Source organism: Diadema antillarum, unplaced genomic scaffold (assembly GCF_040938485.1).
Source record: "Diadema antillarum isolate AM-2024a unplaced genomic scaffold, OU_Dant_1.0 scf00000179, whole genome shotgun sequence".
Lineage (NCBI taxonomy): Eukaryota > Metazoa > Echinodermata > Echinoidea > Diadematoida > Diadematidae > Diadema > Diadema antillarum.
The window spans coordinates 353,705-381,250 of record NW_027271068.1 but is presented as its reverse complement, the minus strand read 5'-3'; the positions used below and the strand labels follow the sequence as shown (position 1 = coordinate 381,250).

At 38.6% G+C, this 27,546-nt stretch overlaps 3 protein-coding genes across 3 annotated transcripts in view; 1 reads left to right on the top strand and 2 right to left on the bottom strand.

Moving 5' to 3' along the window:
* LOC139722991 (carbamoyl-phosphate synthase [ammonia], mitochondrial-like) overlaps positions 1 to 26,788 on the top strand; it is an 88,303-nt gene extending 61,515 nt beyond the window's left edge. Inside the window, exons 27-35 of the mRNA XM_071634269.1 lie at positions 12,749 to 12,902; positions 13,815 to 13,922; positions 15,074 to 15,163; positions 19,145 to 19,315; positions 20,957 to 21,031; positions 21,957 to 22,115; positions 23,569 to 23,684; positions 25,043 to 25,172; positions 26,632 to 26,788. Coding sequence (XP_071490370.1) covers positions 12,749 to 12,902; positions 13,815 to 13,922; positions 15,074 to 15,163; positions 19,145 to 19,315; positions 20,957 to 21,031; positions 21,957 to 22,115; positions 23,569 to 23,684; positions 25,043 to 25,172; positions 26,632 to 26,733 — 1,105 coding nt within the window. The 3' untranslated portion in view covers positions 26,734 to 26,788. The remainder of the gene's footprint in view (positions 1 to 12,748; positions 12,903 to 13,814; positions 13,923 to 15,073; positions 15,164 to 19,144; positions 19,316 to 20,956; positions 21,032 to 21,956; positions 22,116 to 23,568; positions 23,685 to 25,042; positions 25,173 to 26,631) is intronic.
* On the bottom strand, positions 456 to 3,221 carry LOC139722985 (uncharacterized). The gene has a single exon (XM_071634263.1). The coding sequence runs from the start codon at positions 3,219 to 3,221 to the stop codon at positions 456 to 458; it is 2,766 nt and encodes a 921-aa protein (XP_071490364.1).
* On the bottom strand, positions 8,533 to 9,512 carry LOC139722984 (toll-like receptor 3). The gene has a single exon (XM_071634262.1). It carries the CDS (start codon positions 9,510 to 9,512, stop codon positions 8,682 to 8,684), a length of 831 nt encoding a protein of 276 aa, XP_071490363.1. The 3' UTR covers positions 8,533 to 8,681.
* Positions 26,789 to 27,546: the final 758 nt, after the last annotated feature.

The following is a 27,546-nucleotide window of genomic DNA, read 5'->3' as shown; positions in this document are numbered from 1 at the left end:
AAACTATAATCCAATTACTCTTTTACTACTTATGTAGAAATTCAAATTAAATGCAGGTTTACCTAAAATCCCATCTCTCCAGTACTTTATAACATGCTTGTACCTACATTGCCCGGTATTGCTGTGTGTGTGTTGACCATCAATACACTCAATGCGCGGAATCTTTGTGTGTGCATGTGTGCAATAGTGTTGTAACAAGTGGCGAATTCAAAACATTTTTCGTGTGATGTTGAATTCGCGGTTCAACCTCAAAGCACGAAAAGCACGAAAATAAATTCACCGCGAAGGAAACCACTTTTACAGTATTCTGTGTGTTTTTTAAATAGTTGCTGATTGATACAATATAGTTTCTAAGGATTTTGAAATCCACGCTCTCATTGTCGATACCAAATTACAATAATTGTTGCAACTATGCAGTAGCAAGGGACCTCAACATTCTGATTCTTTCATCCAAGTTAGATTGGAAGAGCATGATTAATCTGTGGATTTGACCGCATGCACTTCTCAAAATAGGCCCAGAATAAGTCTTGACCATCGTGGTCCTCAGTCCAGAGCAGGTTAGGCCTGTCTCTGCTCAGAAAGAGTCTTACCAGGTATGGCAGCCGCTCATCTGGTATGTCCTCCAAAAATACCAGTATGACTTTGTCAAGTCCTGTTTCATTCACATGCTCCAGAGCCACTCTGACCTTGGTGATGAACCAGGCATTATCAGCACAGTGGTTGCTAAGCAAGAGGACAGTCTTGTAGCTGTTCTCGATGATGTGGTGGACAGCATCGATGTAATACATTGTAGCTCTAAAAGCTTCATCACCATAGGCAACCCGTTGAAGATGCGGCATCCTCTCTTCCAGTGCAGGTTGGAGGACACCATGAACCCAGTCATCATCATTATCATGGCACATGATGTTGAGCTGATACTCATAGTCATCTGCCTGTGGGTCTTCTTCTTGTTGCTTGTAACCCACCACAAAAAGTTTTAGCAGGAAGATCTTGTAGTTCAGCCACCAGCGTTTCCTGTAAATCAATAGTCCCAGGAAGATAACTAAGACACCAGCAAACATGAGACCAGATATAAGTGGTGTGTTGATTCCACAAAAGTCGCCTGGATGGAATGCTTCAAGTGGAAGATTCACAAGTTGTTTGAAAGAAGTCTGTGAACACATGGTTTGATTACTGGGGGAGGTGTTAACATTGGTTGTGTAAAGCCAGTTTCGGAACCATGCCAAGCTGCAGTCACAAGTGAAAGGATTGTGGGAGATATCAAGGCGCACAAGAGTCTGTGGCATAAATGTGTTTGCAGAAATTGTAGTGAGCTGATTTACATGAAGGTACAACCTTGTGAGATTTGGAGTGTCAGTGAGTAGATTTTTGTCAAACAGAGTTATCATGTTCACTTGCAGAAGCAGTTCCTGTAGGAATTCCAGTCTTTCAAATGAGTGTGGATAGATTGTTTGGATCTCATTTGAATATAGCTTTAGATGTCTTAGGGATGATACGTGAGAGAAAATGCCTGGTGTTATAATGGAGAGATGACATTGGCTTAAGTCCAGTATTTCAAGCACGTTTAGTGGTTTGAACACCCAAGGGAACTTGTGCAGATTTGCAAAGTTATTTCCCCATAAATTGAGGGATTTTAGTGATGCCAACCCAGAGAAGACAGTTAAATTTTGATGCACTCTTACCAAGTCCTTGATACTCAACTTGGCATTTGACATGACTAGTGTTTTCACAGAGCTTGCATTTGTGAACTGATGCAGTGATGGAAGGAAAATCCGTGTTTTCTCGAAATTCAGGTAGGTGAGGTTTCTTAGTCTTGTAAAAGCACCATGTAGTGTAAGGTACACTTGATAAGACAGGTCGATATATTTTAGAGAAGTGAACCTGAGAAATGTATCTTCAGCAATGGTATTGATCTGGTTTCCTTTCAAGACAAGTTTATTCAAGCTGGGCATTCCTGCAAATGTGTGTTCACTCAAAGACAGTAGCCTGTTGCTTTCCATGTTCAGCGTATGCAAGGAACTCAAATCCCATGGTCCTTCAATGTTGTCTATATTGTTTGAGAAAAGGTCCAGGACTTGGAGGGAAGGAATGCCATGAAATACAAGGGAGTCCAATACTGCAATTCCATTTTTGGACAGCAAGAGAGTTTGTAGCTTCTTTGTACAGGCAAATGCATGGAGAGGCAAGTGGGATAGTTTATTCCTTGCCAGATCCAAGTAGATGAGTGAATTCAGTCCACAAAATGAGGTATTAGTGATTGACTTTAACCTGTTGCGCTCAAGGTCCAAGTAGCGCAGGTTATTGAACCCAAAAAATGCATTGCTTTGGATTTGCGAGAGTTTGTTTAGCCTTAGACTGATTGCATTCAAATGAGGAAAGTCAAGATTTTGGCCATTATGTGTGAGAGGGTGTAACATGCGAATGTTTGCATTGTTGATCCATATCTGCTTGATGGTATAGTTCCCCATGAAAGCTCTCATGTCAAATGCGAGGAGATTGGTATAGTCCAGATTGAGATATTCCAGATGGCAAAAATTGGAGAAGAGTTCTTCGGGAAGTTGGGAGAGATTGTTGTTGTTCAGTTTGAAGTGTTCGATGGAACAGTCTCCAAGATCATTAAAACTCGCTTGGTGAAGTTGCGTGATCTTGTTGTGGGTGAGATCAATCTGTGAAAGCTGTTTGCAGGAAGAGAACTGAGTGAAGCTGATGTTTGTGATCAGGTTGTGACTGAGGGAGACGTTCTTCAATGTTCTAATGGAACCAAGAGCATTATTTGGGATCTCGGTCAGTCTGTTTTGAGACAGATCGAGGATTGAGAGACGAAAGTTCTTCTGAAAGAGAGCGTCTGGGAGTCGACTGATGTTGTTGGAACTTAAATCAAGCACTCTCAAGTCTCGAAGTGGATCAAAAGATCTCCCCTCAATCACTTCCAGGGTATTCCACTGCAAGAGCAGGATTTTAATCTTTCCATATGAAGCAAATGAAACATTGGTGATGGTTGCGATGCTGTTGTATGATAAGTCTAGCTTGTTGAGGTTGTCTGGAAGTCTCTGAGGGACAGCAGAGAGGTTGAGGTGAGAGCAGTGTGCTTGTAGTGAGCCATCCAGTCCAGAGGTGGAGCATGTGAGAGGCGATGGAGATGGAGTTTGTTCCAAGATGTCTGCACAACATGACAAAGTCAGCAGCATGCTCAAAAACATGACAACAGTACCTCCAGCCATTGTGGCTTGCTGCAAAGTAATTCACTCTATATAATTGCAGTACTGTGTGTGCTCATTTTGTGTCTGCTGGAGCAATCCACGATTTGTGCCCCTGAGTGGGCAAGAGCAGGCAGTTTCCTGTGTTCATTCCTTTCATTTTTTCACTCCATTGTTTCTAAATAGTTTAATGAACTTTATCTAGTTCTAATTGCCAATAGCTACATCCAAGAATTGCTATTACACTTAAATGACTGCTTGAAAGGAAGATGACCGCAAATATGTTTAATGCATGTCCTGATCACCGGCTTTTGTTATTGCAGCCTTCGTTAATTATTGATTGCTCAGTCACGGGTTGATTTCTTTTCTTGTAGTGCTCTCTTTGAAGAGGTTGGTGATATTTGTCTGGCTTGTAGTCTGAAACTCTATATTCAAAATAGTGGGGCTACATAATGTATATCAATAGGTGAAATGAGGGAAGTTTTAATAGCAAGTGCCATTGAATTTTCTTGTCCAATGTTGTCATTTAGCCAATGGCTGGGAGACAGGAATTAATCTCTGTTTGTTAAGGCCTTTAGTCTCCCAAGGAATTTATCATTTAGGTCATTTTCTTCAGGAAAGATGGATCAAAATATAAACTACCTGACTTCCCATTTCAGGACAGAGTCAGAACATCCTTCCGCTTCATTCAGGACTGAGTTTGTGTGCTCAAGACAAACACTGTCTTTGGAAGTTTCTCCATCTGTAAGATGAACTTTGTTCTTCCTGATTTCATAATGTCCAGTCAGTGTACATGTAAGGTATCCTTATGTGACCGATGGCAATGGTTTCAAGCAAAAGTCAGGAATTTTTAATATTTATTTTTCATCGAATCACATTTGCCCATTTCCTAGGCTTTGCATTGATATTAAACACTTGTATTCTCTGGCACCATAAGTGGTCATATGAAGAGAAATATAATGCACTTTTTAATTTGTTAACCTGACAAAACTGCAAGAAAATTGGTTTTAAAGATTCACCTCTTGCTCGAAGACAATATCCAAGCGGCAATGCGAAGTTGGAATCACCCATGCCAATCGAGATTAAACTCTGCCTCTAGCAACCACGGCACCTTCTGATTGGCTCACTGAGAGAGTCAAATTTCCCAGGCACCTTCCTCGGAACTCAGTGTATGGAACCAAAATACACAATGCATTTTGCTCGCGTGACGGATACACTAATTGCACTACTGGATAATGGGGAATGTTCACATGCATTTTAAGTTTGTGAATTTTACCAGAGCCAAGATTCGCGAAATTAAAATGCTCGTGAAAGTTTTTGTCTGCATACACATCACAATGCATGTACTGAAAGCCAAATACGATGGAGTGCACAGTACGCTGACTTGTATTTTATGTTCAGTTACTACATAATTTGTAAATCAGTAGTAGACCTTGTGTGCGATGAATTTGTAAAGTAAACAGTACTACTTGTGCTGGCACCATCTGTTACTGTCACTCAAGATTCCTTTCAAAAGCCTACCGAAATACTAAAAACTTCAAAATGATCTAAAGGAACTAGTACTAGTGCACTGTACTAATAATCAAAATTTTGTACCACATACAATGTACTTAGTATTTATTACCTAATGTGTACACTTGTACCTGCTCTTACCGATGTCTACATTAAAGCAAGCTCAAGCAATTCAGACCAAACAGAGAAAGAAATTTGATTTCTTGATATTCAGTTTGTCAGATTTATTGTTCATGAATGTCACTGAGCTGTGTCGACTTTGAAGGCTGGGGTGAAGTTTTCTATTGCGTTGATAATCCCAGACTTTACAAAACCACACAGGATCTCATCATGATCTTGAATGTGATCGATCGTTTCCACCATCCAGCAAGCATGGATAGGTTTGAGGTAGCTGAGACATAGATCAACCTTTTCTGTTGTAAGCCCTGGTGGAATGTCATTACCGTCAATATTCTTCATGACATCTGCCACTTCATCAGCTTACCACTGCGTAAAACAGTCTCTCAGCTTTGCGTAGAATTGAGCATTGATTCTGATGTGTAACGATTGTAGCTCATGTGTACACCCCCTTGCACCCACCTGGAACGTTGACAAATTACAAATGTACATGTTGTTCTCCAACATCACATTCTTCACTATCTCTGCACAGTGTGCAGCAAACACATCCAGTATCACCAGACCTTTCTGTTTTTTTGGCAAACCAAGTTCCTCCTTTTCGAAGTGGCTTTATCCATGTAAAGGAGCAGGACCGAATCTAAATTGCTCAAATTCAAGTTGAATTTGTGTATATAATATATACAGTATAATTTTGTATAATTATGAAAATTTTTAATTACCATCAAAGTAGTAATACAATAGTGTCACAGTGCATCTTGTCTGTCCCTTGCCAGCATTTGTTCATTTCAAAAATGAAGAAAAAATGGAAAAATCTGTGATGTTCCAGACTTTTTTATTATTTGAATGGAAACATGCTTCACAGCACAAAAACATAGGCCTGCAGCAGCAGGTGATGTAATATGACTGCAAACATTGGTCCTTTCTACGAGCTACACTCAATCCTCATGATGTATTTAGATGGCACATGACATAGTGTTTACTAGCCTAGTATTTCATACCCATTTTATCATTTGATAATATTGCCAGTGATGCTGATCTTAATATTTTTAGGTATGGATTATTCTAGTTTCTGAAAGGGCCACAAACATGATCATTCAGGACAATGCAGTAAAGCCTGGGTTATAGGGAATGGAAAGTATTATGCGGAGTAATATCCTGTTACCAATATAGTGTAACATGTTAAACGAATGACCAATGATACCTTTGAGATTTACAGCAAGGAAGCATAAAGATTAAAATCAAATTAAGCATAATTTTTTGTTAATACTTCAAGTTTATTCATTTTATACTTTAAGTGAAACATTGACTGAAGTTATTAAGTGCTTGACAGTTCATGTTCTATGTGAAAGATAACATTTTGAAATATATTAAATACAATCAAAGATAGCTTCTTTTTTGTCATAGCACACCATCAGAATGTGTAATTCCTTTCACACTGACAAATTTTTACTTGCGTACTATCTACATGTCAACTAATAAAGTGTGTACCAATTTCAATATGCTATGGGAGAGAGTACTATGTGGTCATTATAAAATCAACTATAAAAGCATTGGCTGAAACAATACACATTCAGTCTTTAAGCAGGAGTCAGCGACAATGCCATTTAACTTTTGGCCCTAAAAAAGAAAAAGAAAAAGAAAAAAGAACACCCAGAAGTTAAGTGCTTGACCGTTCTTGTTGTGGGTGAAAGGTATTATGAAATGAAATTTTAATTACAAAATAGCTTTTTTTTTTTGGTCATAGCTCACCAACAGAATGTCTAATTCCTTTCACACTGACAAATTTCCACATGTACTACCTAGCCTTTACGTTGTCAACAATTATAAAGAAGTGCGTTCCAGTTTCAATAACCTATTTGAGCTAAATGTGTACTGTGTGCTCATAACCTGTAAAAACATTTGCTGATAAATGCATTCAATCTTCAAGCAGGAATCGGCCACAGTGCCATTAAGCTTTTGGCCCTAAAGCAATATTCTTAGAGGATCTATCATAAATAGAAACTTATTTCTTCAGTACTACATGTTATATGTCTCATTTTCATACACCATTGCTGTTAAAGTGGTATACATATGGTTTGATTTGGGAATTTTCTGTAAAGGACAATTCCCGGCCAGTTAGATATTAGTCTGAAAAAGAAGGAATTCAATTTTGTAGGTATAATGGGGGAATTTTTTGAAATCAAAATTACACCAAAATTAGAGAAGTGATGAGAATTGAAATCTTCCTCATTTTTTTTTTTTAATTTTTGTAAAGTTTTTTTTTTTTTCAGCATAATCAGAGAAAAATTATGAAGTGATGGTATCATCAGCTTGTGCATTTGCATATCAATATTGACTCTATTTTCAAAGAGTAGCAAATCTCTTATAGTCAAAATTTCCTCATTTTTCAAAATCTGATTTTGATGATTTTTTTTTTCAGTTTGCTTGCAAACTGGCTTTTTTTTCATAGAATAAAGTTGTTTTTTTTTTTTAAATTAGAGAATTGTCTTTTCCCTATCTAGTTTAGCATTTTTTTTTCTGCCAGTGATCCTACAGTTATTTCATGTCCTGTATGGCCAAGAGGAAATGGTGTAAAGAATTTTACAATCACTATTTGCTTTAGTTTATCTCTTTCATAGACCTTACTGGTAAGTGGTGTACAAGAGAGGAGTGGACCTTCTTGTTACATAACGTACTGTATACACCATATATTTCGCAAGTCTAAATTTTCGCGAATCGGGAATACCCGACGAATTCGCGAGTGGTTAAATTTGCGATCGTTGAGTCCTGTACTGAACGTAGAAGTGTACACGCGTAAGTCACATTCACATCTGGATCAGAGTCAGTATTTTCACATGTCTTTAATTTTGCCAATAGCACCTGACCCGCAAAATGCACGAAAATAAAAACCTCGCGAAATATTCGGCATATACAGTAGCCAGAACCTTTAAACCTTTAAAGGTAATTTTATCTTAACTACCATCCCATGATGATGCCTCAACCATTTTTTTTTTGAAGTGAAGTCAATTAACTTTCAAGAAATGGAGAAAAAGGACATGATGCATTTGACTGCATTGTATATCTAAGACATTTAAACATGGTAATATGAACATACAACAAGGAAGATAGCCTGAAATGAACAAACAACTGTAAACAATCAAGTTGTACAATATGAGAATATTTACAAGATCAAAGAAAGTCTTAAAGAAAATAGATGGTATCAAAGTCTGTAGAATTGTAAAAGTAAACATTTAAGTATGGAAGCATCATATCAAACAAAACAGTAAATGTAAATGTCTAAGAAAACACATATAAGTAATTTGATTAACTTTTTTTTTCATAATGTGGGTAATTAATGTTTCCTGAGGGTAATGAAGTCCAGGCTTAGTTTTCAATACTTGAAATTATATATTTCTTCTCTTTTTTTCCCCCAAGAGAATGGATATATTCTTCCTTTAGCACAAGTTTGGTAAATTGTGATCTTGTTTAATGTTGCTGTGTTTGAAATATATATTGTACATATTATATACATATAATGTACAATGAACCTGTGTCAAAGCCTCGATAGTGTAGGGAAACATGCATAGTCCAATTGAATTTACTGCATTTGAAAAGCATGAATAGTGCCCGTTAGCCATGTGTCAATGTTCATACGTGCGTTCGAGGGTACACTCCTCAGTGACAATTGACTACAGTGGATATTCTTGTGCTGTGTGTATACCTCCGTTGAGATCTGTGATAAAGCTTCACGCAATTTGTTATGGGGATTCTCATATACACCTGAACTAGGCCAACCTTCTAACTCCAAATTAAATAATTGTTGAAACTATGCAATTGCAAGAGATCGACCAACACATTTTGATTCTTTGGTCCCAGTTAGATTGGCAGAGCATGATTAATCTGTTGATTTGACCGCATGCACTTCTCAAAATAAGCCCAGAACAAGTCCTGGCCATCGTGGTCCTCAGTCCAGAGCAGGTTAGGCCTGTCTCTGCTCAGAAAGAGTCTTACCAGGTATGGCAGCCGGTCATCTGGTATGTCCTCCAAAAATACCAGGATGACTTTGTCAAGTCCTGTTTCATTCACATGCTCCAGAGCCACTCTGACCTTGGTGATGAACCAGGCATCATCAGCACAGTGGTTGCTAAGCAGCAGGATAGTCTTGTAGCTGTTGTCGATGATGTGGTAGACAGCGTCAATGTAATACATTGTAGCCCTGAAAGCTTCATCGCCATAGGCAACCCGTTGGAGATGAGGCATCCTCTCTTCCAGTGCGGGTCTGAGGACATCATGAACCCAGTCATCATCATCATCATGACACATGATGTTGAGCTGATACTCATAGTCATCTGCCTGTGGGTCTTCTTCTTGTTGCTTGTAACCCACCACAAAAAGTTTTAGCAGGAAGATCTTGTAGTTCAGCCACCAGCGTTTCCTGTAAATCAAAACTCCCAGCAGGAAAACTATGACACTGCCAAGAATTAGTCCGGAGATGAGTGGTGCATTAATTCTGCAAAAGTCACCTGGATGGAATGCCTCAAGTGGGAGATTCACAAGTTGTTTGAATGAAGTCTGTGAACATAAGGTTTCATTACCGGGTGAGGTATCAACATTGGTCACTTGTAGCCAGTTTCGGAACCACGCCAAGCTGCAGTCGCAAGTCAAAGGATTGCCGGAGATGTCGAGGCGCACAAGAGTGTCTGGCATGTAGGTGTTCGCAAAAATTGTAGTGAGATGATTTGTGTGAAGGTACAATCGGGTGAGATTTGGCGTGTCGGTGAGTAGATTTTTGTCAAACAGAGTGAGCATATTCACCTGCAGAAGCAATTCCTCTAAGTATCCCAGGTGTTCAAAAGAATGTGGATGGATTTTTTGGATCTGGTTTGAATATAGCATTAGTCGTGTTAGGGATGATAGATTAGAGAATATCCCTGGTGTCAAAATGGCTATTTGGCATTGGCTTAAGTCAAGTTTTTCAAGTTTTTTCAAGGGTTGGAACACCCAAGGGAAATTGTGCAGATTAGCCAAATTATTTCCCCATAGATTGAGGGATCTCAGTGATACCAACCCATTGAAGACTGTTGAATTTTGATGCACTCTTACCAGGTTCCTGATATTTAATTTTGCATTTGACATGATTAATGTTCTCATAGAGCTTGCATTTGTAAATTGACTCAGTGATGGGAGGAGAGTCCGTGTTTTCTCCAGGTTAAGGTAGTGAAGGTTTCTCAGTCTTGCAAAGGCACCATTTAGAGTGAGGTATGATTGATAAGACAGATCAATAAATTCCAGAGAAGTGAGCCTGGTAAATGTATCTTTTGCAATGCTATTGATCTTGTTTCCTGTCAAGATAACTTTACGCAAGCGGGACATCCCAGCAAATGTGTTTTCATTCAAAGACAGTAACCTGTTGCTTTCCATGTTCAGTGTGTGCAAGGAACTCAGATCCCATGGTCCCGCTGCCTTGTCAATGTTGTTTGAGAAAAGATCCAATGATTGTAGCAAGGGAATGCCATGAAATACTAGGTTGTCTAAAACTGCAATTCGATTTTTGGACAGCAGGAGTTCTGTAAGGTTCTTGGTACAAGTGAATGCATGAGGAGGCAATTGCGAAAGTTGATTTTGTGCCATATTCAAGTAAATGAGCGAATTCAGTCCACAGAAGGATTCATTAGTGATCGAGATTAACCTGTTGCTCTCAAGGTCCAAATAACGAAGGTTGCTAAACCCCCAAAATGCATTGCTCTGGATTTGAGAGAGTCTGTTCAGCCTCAGATTAATGGCCGTCACACGAGGAAAGTCCAGATGTTGGCCCTTTTGCGTGAGGGGAGAAATAGTGTGAATGTTTGCACTTGTTAGCCACATTTGCTTGATGGTATAGTTTCCCATGAATGCTCTCATGTCAAATGTGAGGAGGTTTGTGTTGTTCAGATTGAGGTTTTGCAGGTGGCGAAACTGGGTGAAAAGTTCTTGGGGAAGTGCTGAGAGCTTGTTGTAGCCCAGAGTAAGGTAAAAGATGGAACAGTTTCCCAGAGGAGCAAAACTTTCTTGCCAAAGGTGTGAAATTTTGTTGTTGGTGAGATCAATTTCTTCTAGGTGCTGGCAGGAAGAGAACTGAGCAAAACTGATGTTTGTGATCAGGTTGTGGCTGAGGAAGATGTACTTCAAGGCTCTAATGGACCCAAGAGCGTTGTTTGGGATCTCAGTCAGTCTGTTATGGGAGACATCAAGGAGTGAGAGATGGATATTCTGAAGAAAAAGAGCATCTGGAAGTCGACTGATGTTGTTGGAACTCAAATCAAGCACCCTCAAGTCTTGGAGCTTCTCAAATGATTTCTCTTCGATCCAATTCAGGGCATTCCACTGCAAGAGCAGGGTTTGGACCTTGGGATACACAACAAATGAAGCATTTGTGATGGTCATAATATCGTTGTAAGATAAGTCAAGCTTGTTGAGGTTGTGTGGAAGATTCTGTGGGACAGAAGAGAGGTTGAGGTGAGAGCAGTCTGCTTGTGGTGAAGGATCCAAGCCAGAGGTAGTACATGTGAGAGGAGATGGAGGTGGCGATTGTTCCCAGTGGCCCACACAGCATGATAAAGTCATCAGTGCACTCAAAAGCATGAAAACATTACCTCCAGCCATTGTGGTTTGCAGCAGCAAAATGATTCAATCTGAATTCGCAAGATGGCATGTACTCATGTTACTGTCATTTTTTTTTTTTTTCAGTATTCTGGGTCGGTTCTTAACCCGTTGATGGGTTGGTGTCTATGGTGTCTGAAGCTAAATCAATTTGTCCTCAAAGGATTAAGTAAAGGCAGGCAATTTCCTTCACTTGCTCCTTTCACTTTCCTTTGCATGCTTTGCAAAACTTTATTCACTTTTAGTAACAGTATATGCAGTGGCTACAAATGTGCAGGAAAGAGCGGTATTGTGGTGGGAACCGCTTTTTTTTTTTTTTTTTTTTTTTTTAGGTATTCAGGAAAGGCAGATGGATTCCGGCTTTACCATGACTTCCTATTTAAAGGGATAGTATAGTTTTGGTTGAGACCTAATTTCAGGTTTCAAACATTTTTTTGGGGGGTGAGATAATGAGAAACCTCTTATGAAATGTGAAAGAGCAAGTAATTCTATGAGGAATGCAACATTTATTTGATAACAATTGGTTTTGAAATGGCTGCGATATCAAAAAAAAAAGTTATTCTAATAAAGAGTCGAACCCACACTTTATTACGATCGCTTTGTTTTACTTTGTTTCTTGATGTTTCAGTCATTCCAAACCTGATTTTCATCAAATAAACTTTGAATTCTTCTTAAAATGGTATGTTCTGTACTATATCATAAGTTTTTTCTTGGTATCTCGCAAAAAGTTAAAAGCCCAATTCTCATATCCACCAATACTGAATTATCCCTTTAAGGAGTCAATCAAAGCTATGTCAAGACAAACATTGCCCTTATGACTCCTTAGCCTCAGATATAAAAAAGGGACTGAATTTCATCCATATACATGTCATTTGCATATGATATTTGCAAAAATGTACAATGTAGTGTACCTTATTCATATTTCTTTTGTGGAGTTGTTTTTTATTGTAACTGATTGACATTGCCCATCATCAACATAGATAAGCACCGATTATTCATTGTTGTAGTACTTAGCAGCCATGATTCGAAAAAAAAACAAAAAAACACATGGGCAGTCCTACTCCAGCTGGTCCAAAGTATGCATGTCCAACCCGAGAATGTATGCCCAATATTTTTGTTTTTAAATCACAGCTACAAAATCACTGAAAAATGAGGCATCTGTCAATCAGTTGCAAGAAGTAGATCATATGTTCTTCATTTTGTTTGCAATACTAGTAATCAGTTTCTCCTTGATATCCACATAGTCAACTTACTTCAAACAGAATAATTACTCGTTATTCAAACCATTATCTGCCCATATGCAGTGGTTCCGCGATGAATGTGGCATACGGTCCAGAGGAGTTGCGCCGATTCCTGGAGGAGGCAACCCTCGTGTCCAGGGAGCACCCGGTGGTCATCACAAAGTTCATCCAGGGGGCCAGGGAGGTTGAGATGGACGCCGTGGCCAGAAATGGCAAGGTCAGTGGTGATGACATGTCCACCAGATTCTCTTTTACGAAATTTCCGGAACGCATCAATTCATGCGTCAGCATTGCAATTTACAGAGATGTGTGTGTATGTGTATGTGTGTTGGTATGTTTCAGATTTACAATGTAATTTCTTGCCATTTTTTCTCGGTGGAGTAGTGGAAGTGATACATACAATATATATAGGCGTCACTTCACGGCAGTTGGCAATTTTGTGTACTCTCGCTAACTTTCCACAGCTTTGAGCTATAACAACTTATGTAACTTACACCACATGTACTAACCTAAAAATACTGGTCAAGTTCAACTATGGGTAATGTTCTATAAGGTCAAAGGTTAAAGGGTTGATGAACTTTTTCTAGTAAGCACGGTACTCAAAGTATTGTGATTTACTGACAATAACTTTCCACAGATTTGAGCTGTGACCACCAAACTCACACCACAGGTACGTAATCTAAAGATGCCGGTCAAGGGTGAATATTGGTGAATTCTGACGAGGTCTATGGTCAAGTGGTCGATGAACTTTCCATAAGTTATAAGCGCTTTGCACATAGTATTGTGGTGTACTCTCAATAGCTTTCCACAGCTTTGAGCTATGACTACCAAAGTCACACCACAGGTACATCATGTGAAGATTCCAGTCAAGGTCAAATATTGGTGAATTCTGACAAGGTCAAAGGTCAAATGTCAATGAACCTTTCCTGATTTAACCGCCATATATTGTGATGTACTAAATAGCTTTCCACAGCTTTGAGCTATGACCATAAAACTCACACCACAGGTGCAACACCTAAAGATGCCAGTTAAGTTCGAATATTAGGTAAATCAGACAAGGGCAAAGGTCAAAATGTCAATGACCTTACATTGAAAAACACTACATTCCTGGGATGAACTCTTTTGACAGGTGGTTTGCCATGCAGTGACAGAGCACGTGGAGAATGCCGGTGTTCACTCTGGAGATGCCACCCTCATCCTGCCCCCACAGACACTCACCGATCAGCAGCAACAGAAGGTGGGTGGAGTCAGAGTCTTTCTCTCCCTCTCTCTCCTTCTCCCTCTCTTTCTCTATCTCTATCTCTGTCTGTCTCTCTCTCTCTCTCTCTATCTCTCTTTTTCTTTCTCTATCTCTCATTCTCTGTCTCTATCTCTCTGTCTTATGAGTCTCTCACTGCTATCATCTTTCTATGTGTCTACTTGTGAGTTTATCTAAAAATATTCTGAGGCAGAAACATGATCCGAAAGGGATTTGAGGTATTTTCAGGCGATAGATAAACACACTTTTAAAGCCATTCAAAGGACGATTTAGAACAGTTTTTAGACCATGATCACCGTGTGCAAGTAGATAAACAAAATGCTGTTTTGAAACGTGATTATGTCTCCAAGCCGCCAAGGTCAACTTCCAGCTGTTTCCTGTTACTGAGAAAAAGTATGCCCTATCTGTGTCTTCTACCCATTGTTTGTGCATGCATGATGAAGGCATGTTTGGTAATGCGCAGTTGACCTCTACTTCCCAGGTCGAATGGTGCAAAGCAGCTGTACCGTGACAACACTCAAATTGCGATTATATGATTGTTATATGAATGCGGTACCCCTAGAATCACCCATGTACGTGAACGCCATTCAAACCATGTTTTGAAATGTGATTCTCTCTTGAGTTAGATAAATGTAGCCTTACCCTCTCTATATATATCTTCTTTCTTGAGAGGTTTAGCTTTTGGTGGTGTTTGTTTGTATGTCTTTTTCTGTTGGCAAAATAACTCAAAAAGTCATAAACGGATTTTGATGAAATTTTATACAGGGAAAGTTGATAATGACACCAGGAACAGATGATTATAATATTTGTTTGTGACCCAGGGCTTTTAAAGAATTTTTGAGGATTGTTTGTCTTTTGGCAAATAGGGTCAGTGAACTTGGGAGTTCAAGTTTGGCGTACTAGTATTTAAGATTTGTGTACGCGCACAAAAGCGCGTTCTCCGCTCAAGGCACTGCGCAGCAGGAAGCTGATGTAAAGACTAGGCTTCTCTATCATTGGAAAATTGGGCGATTTTCAGCATGCATACATGAGTGTGAAATGAGCTGCTTGGTGGAGGTCTGCACTCTCTTGAGTGTTTTTCTAATCATACAGGTGGTACATCGTTTTTTTTAATTTTCATTTTCATTCAGGTGAGAGAGATGACAGCCAAGATTGCTCAGCGATTCCAGATTTCAGGACCTTTCAACATCCAGTTCTTGGCCCGGCACAATGACATCAAGGTGGGACTGACTAACAGACTATTGGTTACCTATTAACTTACTGTAAAAGTGGATATATTCTTGCGAGTATTTTTTTGCACAGGGCATTGTAAGATGTATTTTGTGAGTTTTTAATTCCATGGAATCGTAACATTTTAAAGTGGTACATTTTTCAAGCAGAAATATTCACATGCTTTTATTTTTGTGATAGCTTCGGGTTACATGAAATGCGTGATACTTTTACAGTGGTGTACTGTAATTACCTAGATACTATTAGTTATCCCCTGCTTGTTCACGAAATATGGGCAAATATCTACGGTCTGGTGCCATATTCCATGAGGCCGAAGGCCGAATGGAATATGGCACCAGACCGTAGATATTTCCCGTATTTCGTAAGAACAAGCAGGGGGTAATGAATGATTTTATCTTTTAGTGTAAGTGCTAACCTTCTTCTCGCTGATCTCCCCTTGTGAATGATGTTGAAATCGCCGGCTGTCAGCCATGACCATGTTGACTTAGGCCTACGTCTCGCGAGCTGATTACTGCATGGGATGCGCGCATACAAATACGTATTATAAAATGGGTTCAAGAATGTAGCCAATAGGAAGCGCTGAAATGAGACACACCTCCTTCCTTTACTTCAGTACAATTGCACTGCCTGTAATCCTATGGTAGATTGCCGATCGTCTGTGCGCGCGGCGGCTCCTTTGATGAATTGCATGCATACGCGCTGTCAATCCTGTAAACAACTTCTAGTTCGGGTGCCGGCCGGCCGGCCGGCCTGTCTTCCCTTGTGCATAACATGTGTGGCGTACGTACGTATACTCTACTATACGTACACTTTGTACAGTACAGTAGACCAAGCGTTATGGGACCGGACGCGTACATGGAGTCACTTTGAAGAGCAAATCCAACGATTTAGCAGGTTAATTCTCACGCCGTTTTCAGAGTATGTTGTCTAGTAGGCCTATATGAGGAGTCTACTAAGTATATCAAGTCTTTAAGGTTAAGGGTGCATATTCTATGTAAAATAAGTAAGTTTTCTTGCGGGAACTTAAGTGTCCGGAAACCCAACCCCCCCATTATACTTATACTGTATGTGCGGGACTTCCGCGAGTGCGACGTGCGTAAATGTTTGGGACGAACATCTTCGGACGTCTTGACCCACAAAGGTACGTGAAAAACGCTGAAAAATGATGTTAGTTTTCGAATTTTCGACCCATTTTATAAAACAAATGATGCACAGGATTATTTCGTGGCGTTAGTGGAGGCTTAGCTCACTCTCGGGTATTTACAATGTAGTGCAACATGCACTCGGCTTCGCCTCGTGCATGTTTCACAATTGTAAATACCCTCGAGTGCACCACGCCTACACTAACACACTCTATCCTGTGCATCATTTGTATACAAGTACACGCCATAAGATACTGCAGTGCAGTAGCCAGATAGATGTATAAGTTGCTGTTGTTTAGCAAGCGTCTAGTGGTCTCAGGTTATGTGCGCAATACGCTTGAGGACCGCGCGCTGTCCATTTGTTATGTACAGGATTAGCGCGCACTTTCCTATAAGCGTCTTTGGTACACGCGCAGCTGGCTGTGTAATACAGTATCATGACGTCATATCCACGTAATACAGGATATATTAAGTGGTTGATTGACCAATGAGATTACAGAATTCACGATCACTAAAAGATAAATGTATATACAGTTTGTCTACATATTAAAATGGGTTGATGTTGTCAATTATAGTCATGTATATTCCTTGAGACTAGGGGCCACATGGAATATGACACCAGAATGTAGATATTTCACTATTCTGTAAATACAAGTGGGAGGTAATGATTTTTCCTTTTAGTGTGGAGATATAGGTCTAGATGAATTCTGTAGTGTACTCTTATTGGAACATTTTTGATGTAAACATTTTCAATTCATATTTCAGAAACTTTGGTCTACTCAGTATTTGTGCTCTCCTGGTTTTCTTTCATAAGTGCTCACTAAATTTGAATCTGCTCCTTCCATTTTTAGCATGAAGGCCAAAAAAGCCTGGCCTAATTAGGGTTAATTCATATTTACAGTCACTCCCCAAATTAACAGATAGTCATGAGAACATGGATAGGCTGTATGCATCTCAACAGCGCAATACCCGCTTTATCACATTCATGTGAGAAGATCTTAAATTTCCGAAAGTTTATCTGTGTTTGACCGGTCTGGTAAGTTATGATTTTGTGCTTGTATGACTTAGAAAGTGTATTGACAGGGTACTTTGAGATGTGTGTTCCAATTTATTGATGTGAAATTGTGAGCAGTTTAGCGGCAGTGCTGCTTTCTGTCACAATTGTGTGATACAAAAACAGTAACAACAAAAAACATCACAAAACAAGCATTTGCTTTGTAGCAGGTATGAGTTGAACATTTGTTTTATGTCCCTGTGGGCTGGGCATCCAGGGTGCTATTCTCCTATTACGGAACTTAAGCCTATTCATGGAAACAAATGGAAAATGATACTAACTGATCGGCCAATGTTGTTTTCAGGGTTGCTGATTGCTACACATTGTTTAAAAATGATGAAAATGAAACTGTAACAGGATATTTACAACAGGTAACTATTAAAGGAAGTGTGATTTGATGTGGGAAACATGGCATGATAGAATATGAGATACCCATTGTGTATTATGCGGCACAACAGCTGTGATGTGCATACTTTGGGCTTGGTGGTAACAGAGCGAATGTATGAGAATGGTTTTCATGGAAATATGAAGTCTAGGTATAGAGTCTCAAAGTAATGTTAACTATAAACTCGTGAAATGTTACATATGGTGACTTTGGCCATCGAGAATGTCTTAGATACAGGGTATACAGAATATTGTGACCTTGAGGTTTGAAGTACTTGTACGATTTGTGAGAGATTGTAAGTAGCTTCACTACATCTTAGAATTTATGACTTCCCTCGATGGTAAAGTTTCAGTTGAGATGGGACTCCAGCTTTTTTGTAAGATAATGAGAAACCTCTTATGAAATATGGTAGAGCGTACAGTTCTAAGAGAAATTCAAAGTTTATTTGATGAAAATCCATTTTGAAATGACTGTGGTATCCATTTATGACTGTTTATGACTTCCCTCAATGGTATAGTTTCAGTTGAGATGGGACTCCAGCTTTTTAACTTTTTTTTTTTTTTGTAAGATAATGAGAAACCACGTATGAAATTTGGTAGAGCATATGGTTCTAAGAGAGATTCGAAGTTTATTTGATGAAAATCCATTTTGACATGGCCAAGATATCCGAAAATAAAGTGGTCCCAATAACCTTAGGTCCTATCTTTTATGAGGACCACTTTGTCTTGGGATATCATCTCAGCCATTTCAAAACCGATTTTCATCAAATAAACTTTGATTTCCTTTTAGAACTAGAATGCTTTTTCATATTTTATACGTTTCTCACACAAAAATATTGAAGCCCCATCTTGACCAAAACTATACCATCCCTTTCAAAACATGATATTGGGTAATTTCAAGTTCGATGCCAGGACTAACACTAGTGTTCAGGTCCCAGAATGTGTTTTCTCCCTCGCCAGTCATCTTTTTTAAGGCATTATTTACCATTTGTAGATGGAACAAAATCCCAGCATTAGTGCTTCAAAATATTTTGAAAATGTGAGTTAGGGATAAGAAACAACCATCGTAAAATTTTGAACTGGTAAAATTGATTTTAAGTACTGTTGAATATACAAAATGTTAGCATTAGTTATCTTAAAAATGTTTCCAGACTAAACTGTTTACAGTTATGGTCTATTGAGAAGAATACAGATACCTATATCTCCATATATTTTAAGCTTGATTGCAAAAATCTTATATGATAGGATCTAGGATGTTTTGTGGTACGACAGACCTACACATATGCATTGAATGTCATATCTTGAAAATCTTTTAAGTCAATGTTCCCAAAGGTAAACAGGACCTTTAAAGCAATGGTGAATCATTCACTTTACCATTAAACCAATCTTAGGTCATCGAGTGCAATCTGCGCGCCTCGCGGTCGTTCCCCTTCGTCTCCAAGACGATCAACTGCGACTTCATCAACGTGGCGACCAAGATCATGATTGGGGAGCACATCGACCCCAGTCTCCTACCGACCCTGGAGAACCCCTTCGTTCCCAAGGGTTATGTGGGAATCAAGGTATGACTCGCAGACTTATAGTTAAAGTAATCTTCTTTCAGTCTTTAATAGATCAGTCGTACAGATTTGCATACACTTATTACTTTCAAACTCCTTTTTCAAGTATGCAAGTATAATCACATGATGAAGGGAAGATTTTTCTGGTTTGAAGTGTAACACCACCTATCCAACTGTGCATCAATAGATCAAGTGAAAATCAAACAATTGAAATAATAGAATTTCTTAAAAACTGGACCTACAACTTGTAAATTTGAAATAAAAAGTAATGAGATTGTAAAGTTGTATATCTGACAGGAAATCCTTATATGTAGTTATGGCATCTAAAAAAACAAATGAATATAGCTTGATGTCATGACCTCACATGACTTCAGTTGACAAACACTTTTCTGGGGTTCATTCCTTGCATCAAATTTTGGTTGTGTTGCCAAAACGCAGCAAAAATTATTTTCTTGAGTGAAAGGGTTGTAGTTGCTAGATTAAAGACCTCAATCATGACTTTCATTTTTTTTTTTGCATATTTGTATGTGTACAAAGTAGTGGACAAGATTTGATTTGATTTGATGTGATTTTTGCATCCTTTCCAACAAGCAAACATGGAAAGATACAATGTACAGTGTTTGATATGTAAATGAAGAAGGAATATTACAAAGCATTATCCCACAGCATCATGTAAATCAAATCATTAGTGAAACACTTCATGTCATATAATCTTTAAAGGAAAACAAAAGCAGGGGAGTGATAGAGTTACAACTAACGAGAAAGAAATATGCAGGAGACTTTTATATTTTAATGGTTGATCAGCTATTTAAACTTGAAGGAGACCTCATCAGGGGAAATGATATTTAATATATATTATACGGTGTATGATATGGGCGTCTAACCACAAGTATCCAGACATCTAAGGAGATAGGGGAATAGAAAGTGATATAAGTTTGAACATGATCGCAGTCATTGTTCAAATGTGTCCATGCAGCTTGTACGTGATTTGTGTGTGTGTGTGTGTTTTTTTTTTTGTGTGTGTATATACATATGGTGTCAATGCAAGTTATTTATGTGTGCAAATGGGTGGCTTTGATTGTGTGTATGCGTGTGCTTGTGTGTGTTTATGCACCTGTAATATTAGCTTATGATTTTTTTTTTTTAATGGTGCAAAAATTATTATTGTAATTTTTTTTTGTTTGTTTCTTGCTCTGAAAAGTAATTATTCTGTGATATGAGGTCTTGTCACCTCGGGGAGGATATAGTACACTGTTTGGTAAAAATGTACCATGTAAAATTCTGTATATGTCTTGTTTTGCATCTGATTTTGATGAAACTTCAGTCTTTCTGTTCATCTGCTTTTACTCAATTTATTAGAGTAAAAAACATGGTGCAAAATTGTGCTTTACGTACTCAGAGGGAGCAATTTATATACAAAGTGTTTCTCAAGGTTTCTGGCATTACTGTACATTTGTAAGTAGTTGTACTTTCACGTTATTTTGTTGAGTGTTTGCCAACAAGAAGGGCTTTAATGTGTAAAAGTATTTAGATAGGGGAGACGTTTGATACCAGGTACAAATATACATCTATTTATCATGCTGAAGGGAGATATCAGTGTGATGATATTTTCATTTTCTCCATACATGTTGATTACTTTTCCAGGCGCCCATGTTCTCCTGGCCAAGGTTGAGGGATGCAGACCCTTTGCTCAGGTGTGAAATGGCCTCAACCGGAGAAGTGAGTCAGACATTTTATATTTCTATTTTCCCCCGATAATTCGATATTTATTGGAAATCATTCAATTATGTTTGATGCAATATGATATCAATCAATAATGATGCTGTTATTCAAAAGTCTCTCAGTGACTGCTATGAATAGATAAGAAGTTTTTATTACTGGATGCATTGTCATGAATTGATCAGGAAAGTAATTTCTGGCTTTCAGTTTTTCATTAAATCTCTATGTTCATTATCTTCTCATAGAAAGAGGGGTAGGGGTCTCATTGATATTCTGGATTAGGAAGACATGCCGACACTTGAAAGGAAATCCTTGAATGATGTGGTGGCACAGTTTCAGAAATTGTTGAACTTTGCTGTCTTAGCTGTGTGATAATGTTCAAATGAGTAATGAAACACTCCAGCGTACAATAGTTTTTAGAATCATACTGTCACAATCAGAGAAATCTTAGGATAAGTTTCAATGTAGCAATGCAGTATTTACTGAATCGTGATTTATTCTAATACTGCTGTGTATGGTATCAACTGACTTTAAAGGTAAATCAGGTCACAGATTGCCCCCCTTTTACAAGCACATACTTGTAGCATCTATTTTTCAACCATAATTTTCCACAATATGAGACTAGAGGGAAAGAGGTTTGCAGTAGCACCCAGTGTATGCAGTCCTTAAAAGGCCTGTTGTTTGTTGTAAAGAAGACTTTAGAAAGAGAAGAGCAAAAGGAGAGAAGCAACATACAATGTAAGGACAGTATAAGGAATGCATATAGTGACAGTATAGGGGCGGCAGTGAGCTGGAGGTTGAAGGTACACTGGTGAAGACGCGAGAAACAACACACAATATCAATCTGTGTTAGCATTTCAATCATTGCCATGGGGAAAACATTCTGGCTTAGTGCCTGAATAAAATGCCTTTTTTTTGTCAACAGGTGGCGTGCTTCGGACCCAACGTCCAGACGGCTTTCCTCAAGGCCCTCCTCTCCACTGGGTTCAAGATCCCAAAGAAGGGTGTTATGATTGGCATCCAAAAGACCTTCCAGGCAGAGTTCCTCCCGACCGCCATGCGCTTTCACCAGATGGGATACGATGTGAGTCAGCAAGTCCTGGATGAGACCTCTGTGGTCATGTGTGACCACCCAGCTCAAAATTCACAAAAAGCCACAGATTAGGATTCTTTTTAATTGACCAAACTGTGTCATTTGAGTTGACTGACTCAAATTTCTTAAGTTTGTCTGACCCAAATCTATTAATTTTGTCTTACTTGGCAGAGTAATTTTTCTCTACCTACTGTCAAAATTTGGCATCTTAAAACAAAATTGTAACTAGTGTATTTTTGAAATGCAAACAGAAGGAAACTGACTGGAATGAGGTATGTTTTTCCAGCAGTTTTTCTGGACTATATATTTTGGGACATCTACTGTAAAACATGATATATTCGCGTCACGAAATTTTAGCGAATTGGAGCCGACGGCCTTTTTCGTGGCATGAAATTTTTGCAAATTGCCACTGGCGTTCAATGCATAAAGTGCAGACAAAAAATTTCGCATGCATTTTAATTTCGCGAATCTTGGCGCTCGCGAAATTTGCAAAATTAGAAAGCACGCGAACATTCCTCGTTTCAGTGGTGGAAAACTGACTGCACAGCACTTCTGAGTGACCATAATCGTTAAATTCCCTTTTCTCCCTTTTCTCTGAAACTGCACCTCCTCTCTCTTTATTATTTCAATTATTTTTTGTTTTTTTAAATGCCAGGATGGTCCAATTTTAACAATTTTTATATCATTTCAAAGCGTAGAGCTTGCTCTTTCAAACTGCATAGAAAAGTGTAAACTAATATTGGTTTCCTTTTTGTGGTTTTGAACTGGGCAGTCATATTTTGTTTGCTTGTTTGTTTTCATTTTTTTTTTCCTTCGGAATCTTGGCAGTCTGATCGGCTGGTTACCAGAATTGTCAGAGTATTTTTCAGTGATCTCCCTAGTAATAACATTTGTTGACATTCTTGCTTGCCCCATCATGCGATTAGTAAAACCGACTCATGCATCAGTAATTTCTCAAAGTTAAATTATTGTGGTGAATCTGAGCTTTAGCATGTGTCTGTAAACTTCTTTAGGTATATTTTTGCACAGGATACCTGGCTCAATATGGCTAGACATATGATGTGTATCACCGTTTCATATTTTTAAGAGCTCATGCTGTAAGACATAGTACAGTTGTATGCATGGGCGTATTTTTCATGATTACAAGGGGGGGGGGGGAATCTGCTCCCCTTTAACCTTTCATGCAATGATTCTGCAACGCGAGAAGACCTTGTGAGTTTGGCGGAATCTGCCTCCTCCTTGCCTTATAGCATAGCCAAAGAGCTCAGCCTGATTAGGGTTAAACCATTCCCAAAGTTTGCAAAAAGAATTAGGTGGTTAAAAATGGCTGCCAAATTTAAACAGTTGTATTCTGTTATTTTAGCAAATGTCATCCACTATTGTATGTTATTAATCTATAAATGTCCTGTCTTATTCCACATGTACGCCATCTTTCATCATCCAGTTGTATGCAACAGAAGCAACTGCCGAGTACCTCAATGCTCACAACATCCCGGCAACAACTGTCGGCTGGCCCCTGGTGGATTTGCATGAGGAGAGCGATGCTCCAATGGCCACCAAGTAAGTCTGGTGTGGGACTGTGAACAAATGACCTAGGCACAGACAGGCATAGACATTGGAGTACCCCCACCTATTTATTTATTTATTTTTTTATTTCTATTTTTTGTCTTGGTGCCTCACAAACAGCAGCAAGTACAACTGTACAGTGGCAGAGGCCCCAACTCTTCACTTTTGGTGGGAGCTCTTCTGTTTTGATGCCATTTTTACAAATTTTCCACTCTCCCTCACGAGGTTAAATTTCTCCAGCTAGAGCTGTGTGCCCTCTGCTCAAGATGTCGCAGGCATGATATTCTGTAGATTTAAATCTGATTTCAGATTTTTTTTCACAAGTCTGTACACATTTTGCTGTTTTCATGTATGAAAATCACCTGAAAATGTTGATGTCCAATTTTTTCAAGAAACTTCAATATCTTCCATGGATTTGTCTTCTTCTGCATAAAATCTAGCTTAACTCTCCTTCCCAGCTGTAGTTTTGTCACATACAGTGTTCAAACTGAAGGCTGAGAAAGCACCAGAGTCCGTCTATAACTCTAGAGCTTCCAGGTCTCTCGGAAGTGGCCCTGGGCCCTAACTGCAAAGCATGTTATGCTTCAAACTCATGATATTGTGTGCTGTGAACCCATGATGTTCTGCACATAATTCGGCGATCAGAGTCTCTAGTTTAGTTGCCAGGGGAACATAGCGGGAGAATCTCCCATTGAATATGCTTGGGGTTGGAAACTGCACTGAAAATTTGATTTTCATTGTGTTAGTGCAAATTGATGTATGTATTTCAGGTTCGCAAATAAAGTTTATCCTGTCTTTAATAGGGACTTCACATTGGCTCTACAACTTTAGTAAGAGAGAAAGTACATGTATATGTCAGAGATCTTGCACATAATGGTCACCTGTCTATTGTGGTCAGTGGCCTCCTAATTTGTCATCCATCAGCAATAGTGATTCACTGCATCTAGCAGGCTGCAGACTCCAGATAACAAAGTTGTATCTCTGTGCCTGCTTGTTACTTATTATTTTTTCCTGCCTGGGAAATTATGCCTCACATAGCAGTCTTTTGTGTTTGTGCGTGTACATTGTAAGTCAATGTGTGTCTATTTCTTTGTTCATTTGTGTGTTTTTATGCAGGGGGGGGGGGGGACCCATAAAACTATATTGGTTTTGGCAAACCATATTGTTAACTGTGAGAGAAACAATTTGAAATTAATTAAAGCCATGGATCGAAAAGACTGAGGCTTCAATTCAAATTCTTATTAGACTTGGAAGTATCCCATCTTCTTCTTTCTTGCTGTATATACAGTTGTACACATATATTTCATGTCTTTGCTTGTATCTATCCCTCTCAAAACACTTTCCTTTCCCAGACTGATCTACGAGGGCGATATTGATCTAGTGATCAACCTGCCAAATCACAACACAAAGTATGTGAAGGATAACTACCTGATCCGCAGAGCTGCCATCGACTCCGCCGTGCCCCTCATGACAAACTTTGAGGTATGGTTTCTGATTGAGAGCTAGGCCATCTTAAGTTTAACAAGCATAGCATTCTGCTTTTCTCATCTGTGAAGTATGGCAGTAGAGGGCGCCATTTCTAATTCATGGGGTATGCTATTTTTCAACGGTGTTTGCTTTCCAAATTGTAACTACATGGCAAAGGCATAATGTTGATGATGGTGGTGGTGGGGAAACTCGATCAAGACATTAGGTAGTACATTGAAAGAGAAATGACTCATTTTAACCTTTAAAAAGGGAATGAAACCCAAATATACATAAGGATTGAGTGAATGGATTGCGTGAATGTAGCAATATTAGTAGAACACATCAGTAAAGTTTGAGGAAGATTGAACCATCTGTAAAAAGTTATGAAGTTTTAAAGTTTCTGTGCAGTCATCATTGAAAGAGAAGGTATAAAAAGAATATGAGGAAAATTCCTCAAAATTTCCTTTTTTGTAAAATGAAAAGTGCACACTTCCTTTCCTTTTTACTTACATATGCTTTGGGTAATAGCATTCCCCCTGCTCTTTGAAAGAGCAAAGTCAAGCGCTCATTCATTATGCTAGCAAAGTAGAAATATGTTTAATTTCCTTTTGTACTTAATTTTTCCTTTACATTATTATACTCTGTACATTGTATATGTACCTGACATCACAAGGTGGTGTAGTCCAGTGATAGCTGCACCAGAATGTAAAAATTCATAAAACTTGAATTAATTCTCCAATTTTCCCTGAATTTCCCCGATATGTTCTACTAATATTGCTGCATTAACCTCAAATTACATATTTAAGCACAGACTCTTGGGTTTTATTCCCCTTTAAAGTCCTATAAACTTGATATCTTGTTTTGCTGCTGTATTTTATTTCTTTTTGTTCTTTCTTGATTAATTTTAACTCTTCATTATTAGCATTTCTCTAGAGGGTATGAAATCATCAGCTGAGAACCAGAAGGGCACTATCGCATTCTAAGATTTATTAATAGCATAAATAAAAACAAACAATCATTTTTCACACAAAAAAAGCTACTTTAATCAAAAGTGGGTAGAGTTGTAAGCATTGTTTCAAATGTCAAGTAAAATAGCATCCAGGTGGTTTTGATTTGTCACATTTTAATTGAAATACAAAATTATTTAAAATCAACACCTGGCATAATTTAGAGGAGAACGAAATTCATTTTGTATTTAACTGCCTGATTTAGCCATCAGATTTTTCTTTTGATGGCCTGACGTCAGTTTTTGGTAGCCCTGGGCCACCAGACCCCTGCTAGTGCTGAGCTTGTCTTGTACATAAAGCAGTACACATGCAGGGAAAAATAGGTAATACCCACATTCACCTTGTACTGAAATTGATTAGTAACTGCCCTGAGTTTACCAACATTGACTTCAACATAGTTTGCATGCGCACAAGAGAGTAGGGCAAAATTTATACCTGAGTATCTTCATTCTCTTTCAACGTTACAGGTTGTCAAGCTCTTTGCAGAAGCCTTGGATCATGTCGGAAGTCTTGACGCCACTTCGCTTTTCCACTACACCCGCCCTTCTGCCGCTGAAGCACACCATTAAACTTTCTATGTGAATGCCCCATAGGTTTAACAATGGGCTGTGTTCACACCTCATGTACCAGCATTGTTTGACTGTATTCTTAAATAGTACAATGAAATATTTCGAGTGAGAAATGGTATATTCCATGTATGTTTCTGGAGTTTTTCTATAAGTATGTGACACCTTGATTTTACAAAACGGTTAGGAATTACTATAAATGCTTGATAGTTTTCACACCACGATTCAGTAAAAGTCTACGCACTGAAATCACAAATATTCAGTGAAAGTTTCGCAAACCATACAAGGAATTACGCAACAGTGATTTCCAAGATGCTGCAACTGAGTCACTGAATGCCGTGTGCAGAGATGCCGAACCTGCCATTTTGTGCTTGTAGATTTCATTCATTTTATAGTTTGCTCATACACTGTACCATATTTATGTTAGATAAAATCAGTCTTGAATGTATCCTACATTATTTTACAAGGTTGCACAAAAAAGCTGGCTGTATTCAAACTCATACTGAGAAAACAAAATGATTTATCAATACCCTGCATGTGTATGGTATTCTCTGCAAAATGGTAGGCAGGTATTCAGTGTGCATTATTCTGTGTAGTCTTGAGGAAGACAACCTGCAATTGTCAGGTGATATATGTCTACCTGATCATGTGACTTCTTGGAGAATGTGTGCAATGCCTTCCATGCATGGCCTAGGGTATTCTGGTATCCATGGTCATGGTGAAATGTTTGTGTATTAATGCTTCATTCTATAATGGGACTTTAAGGCGACAAGTTGATGAAATGGCTGATGTGAATTATCACATTAATTATAATGT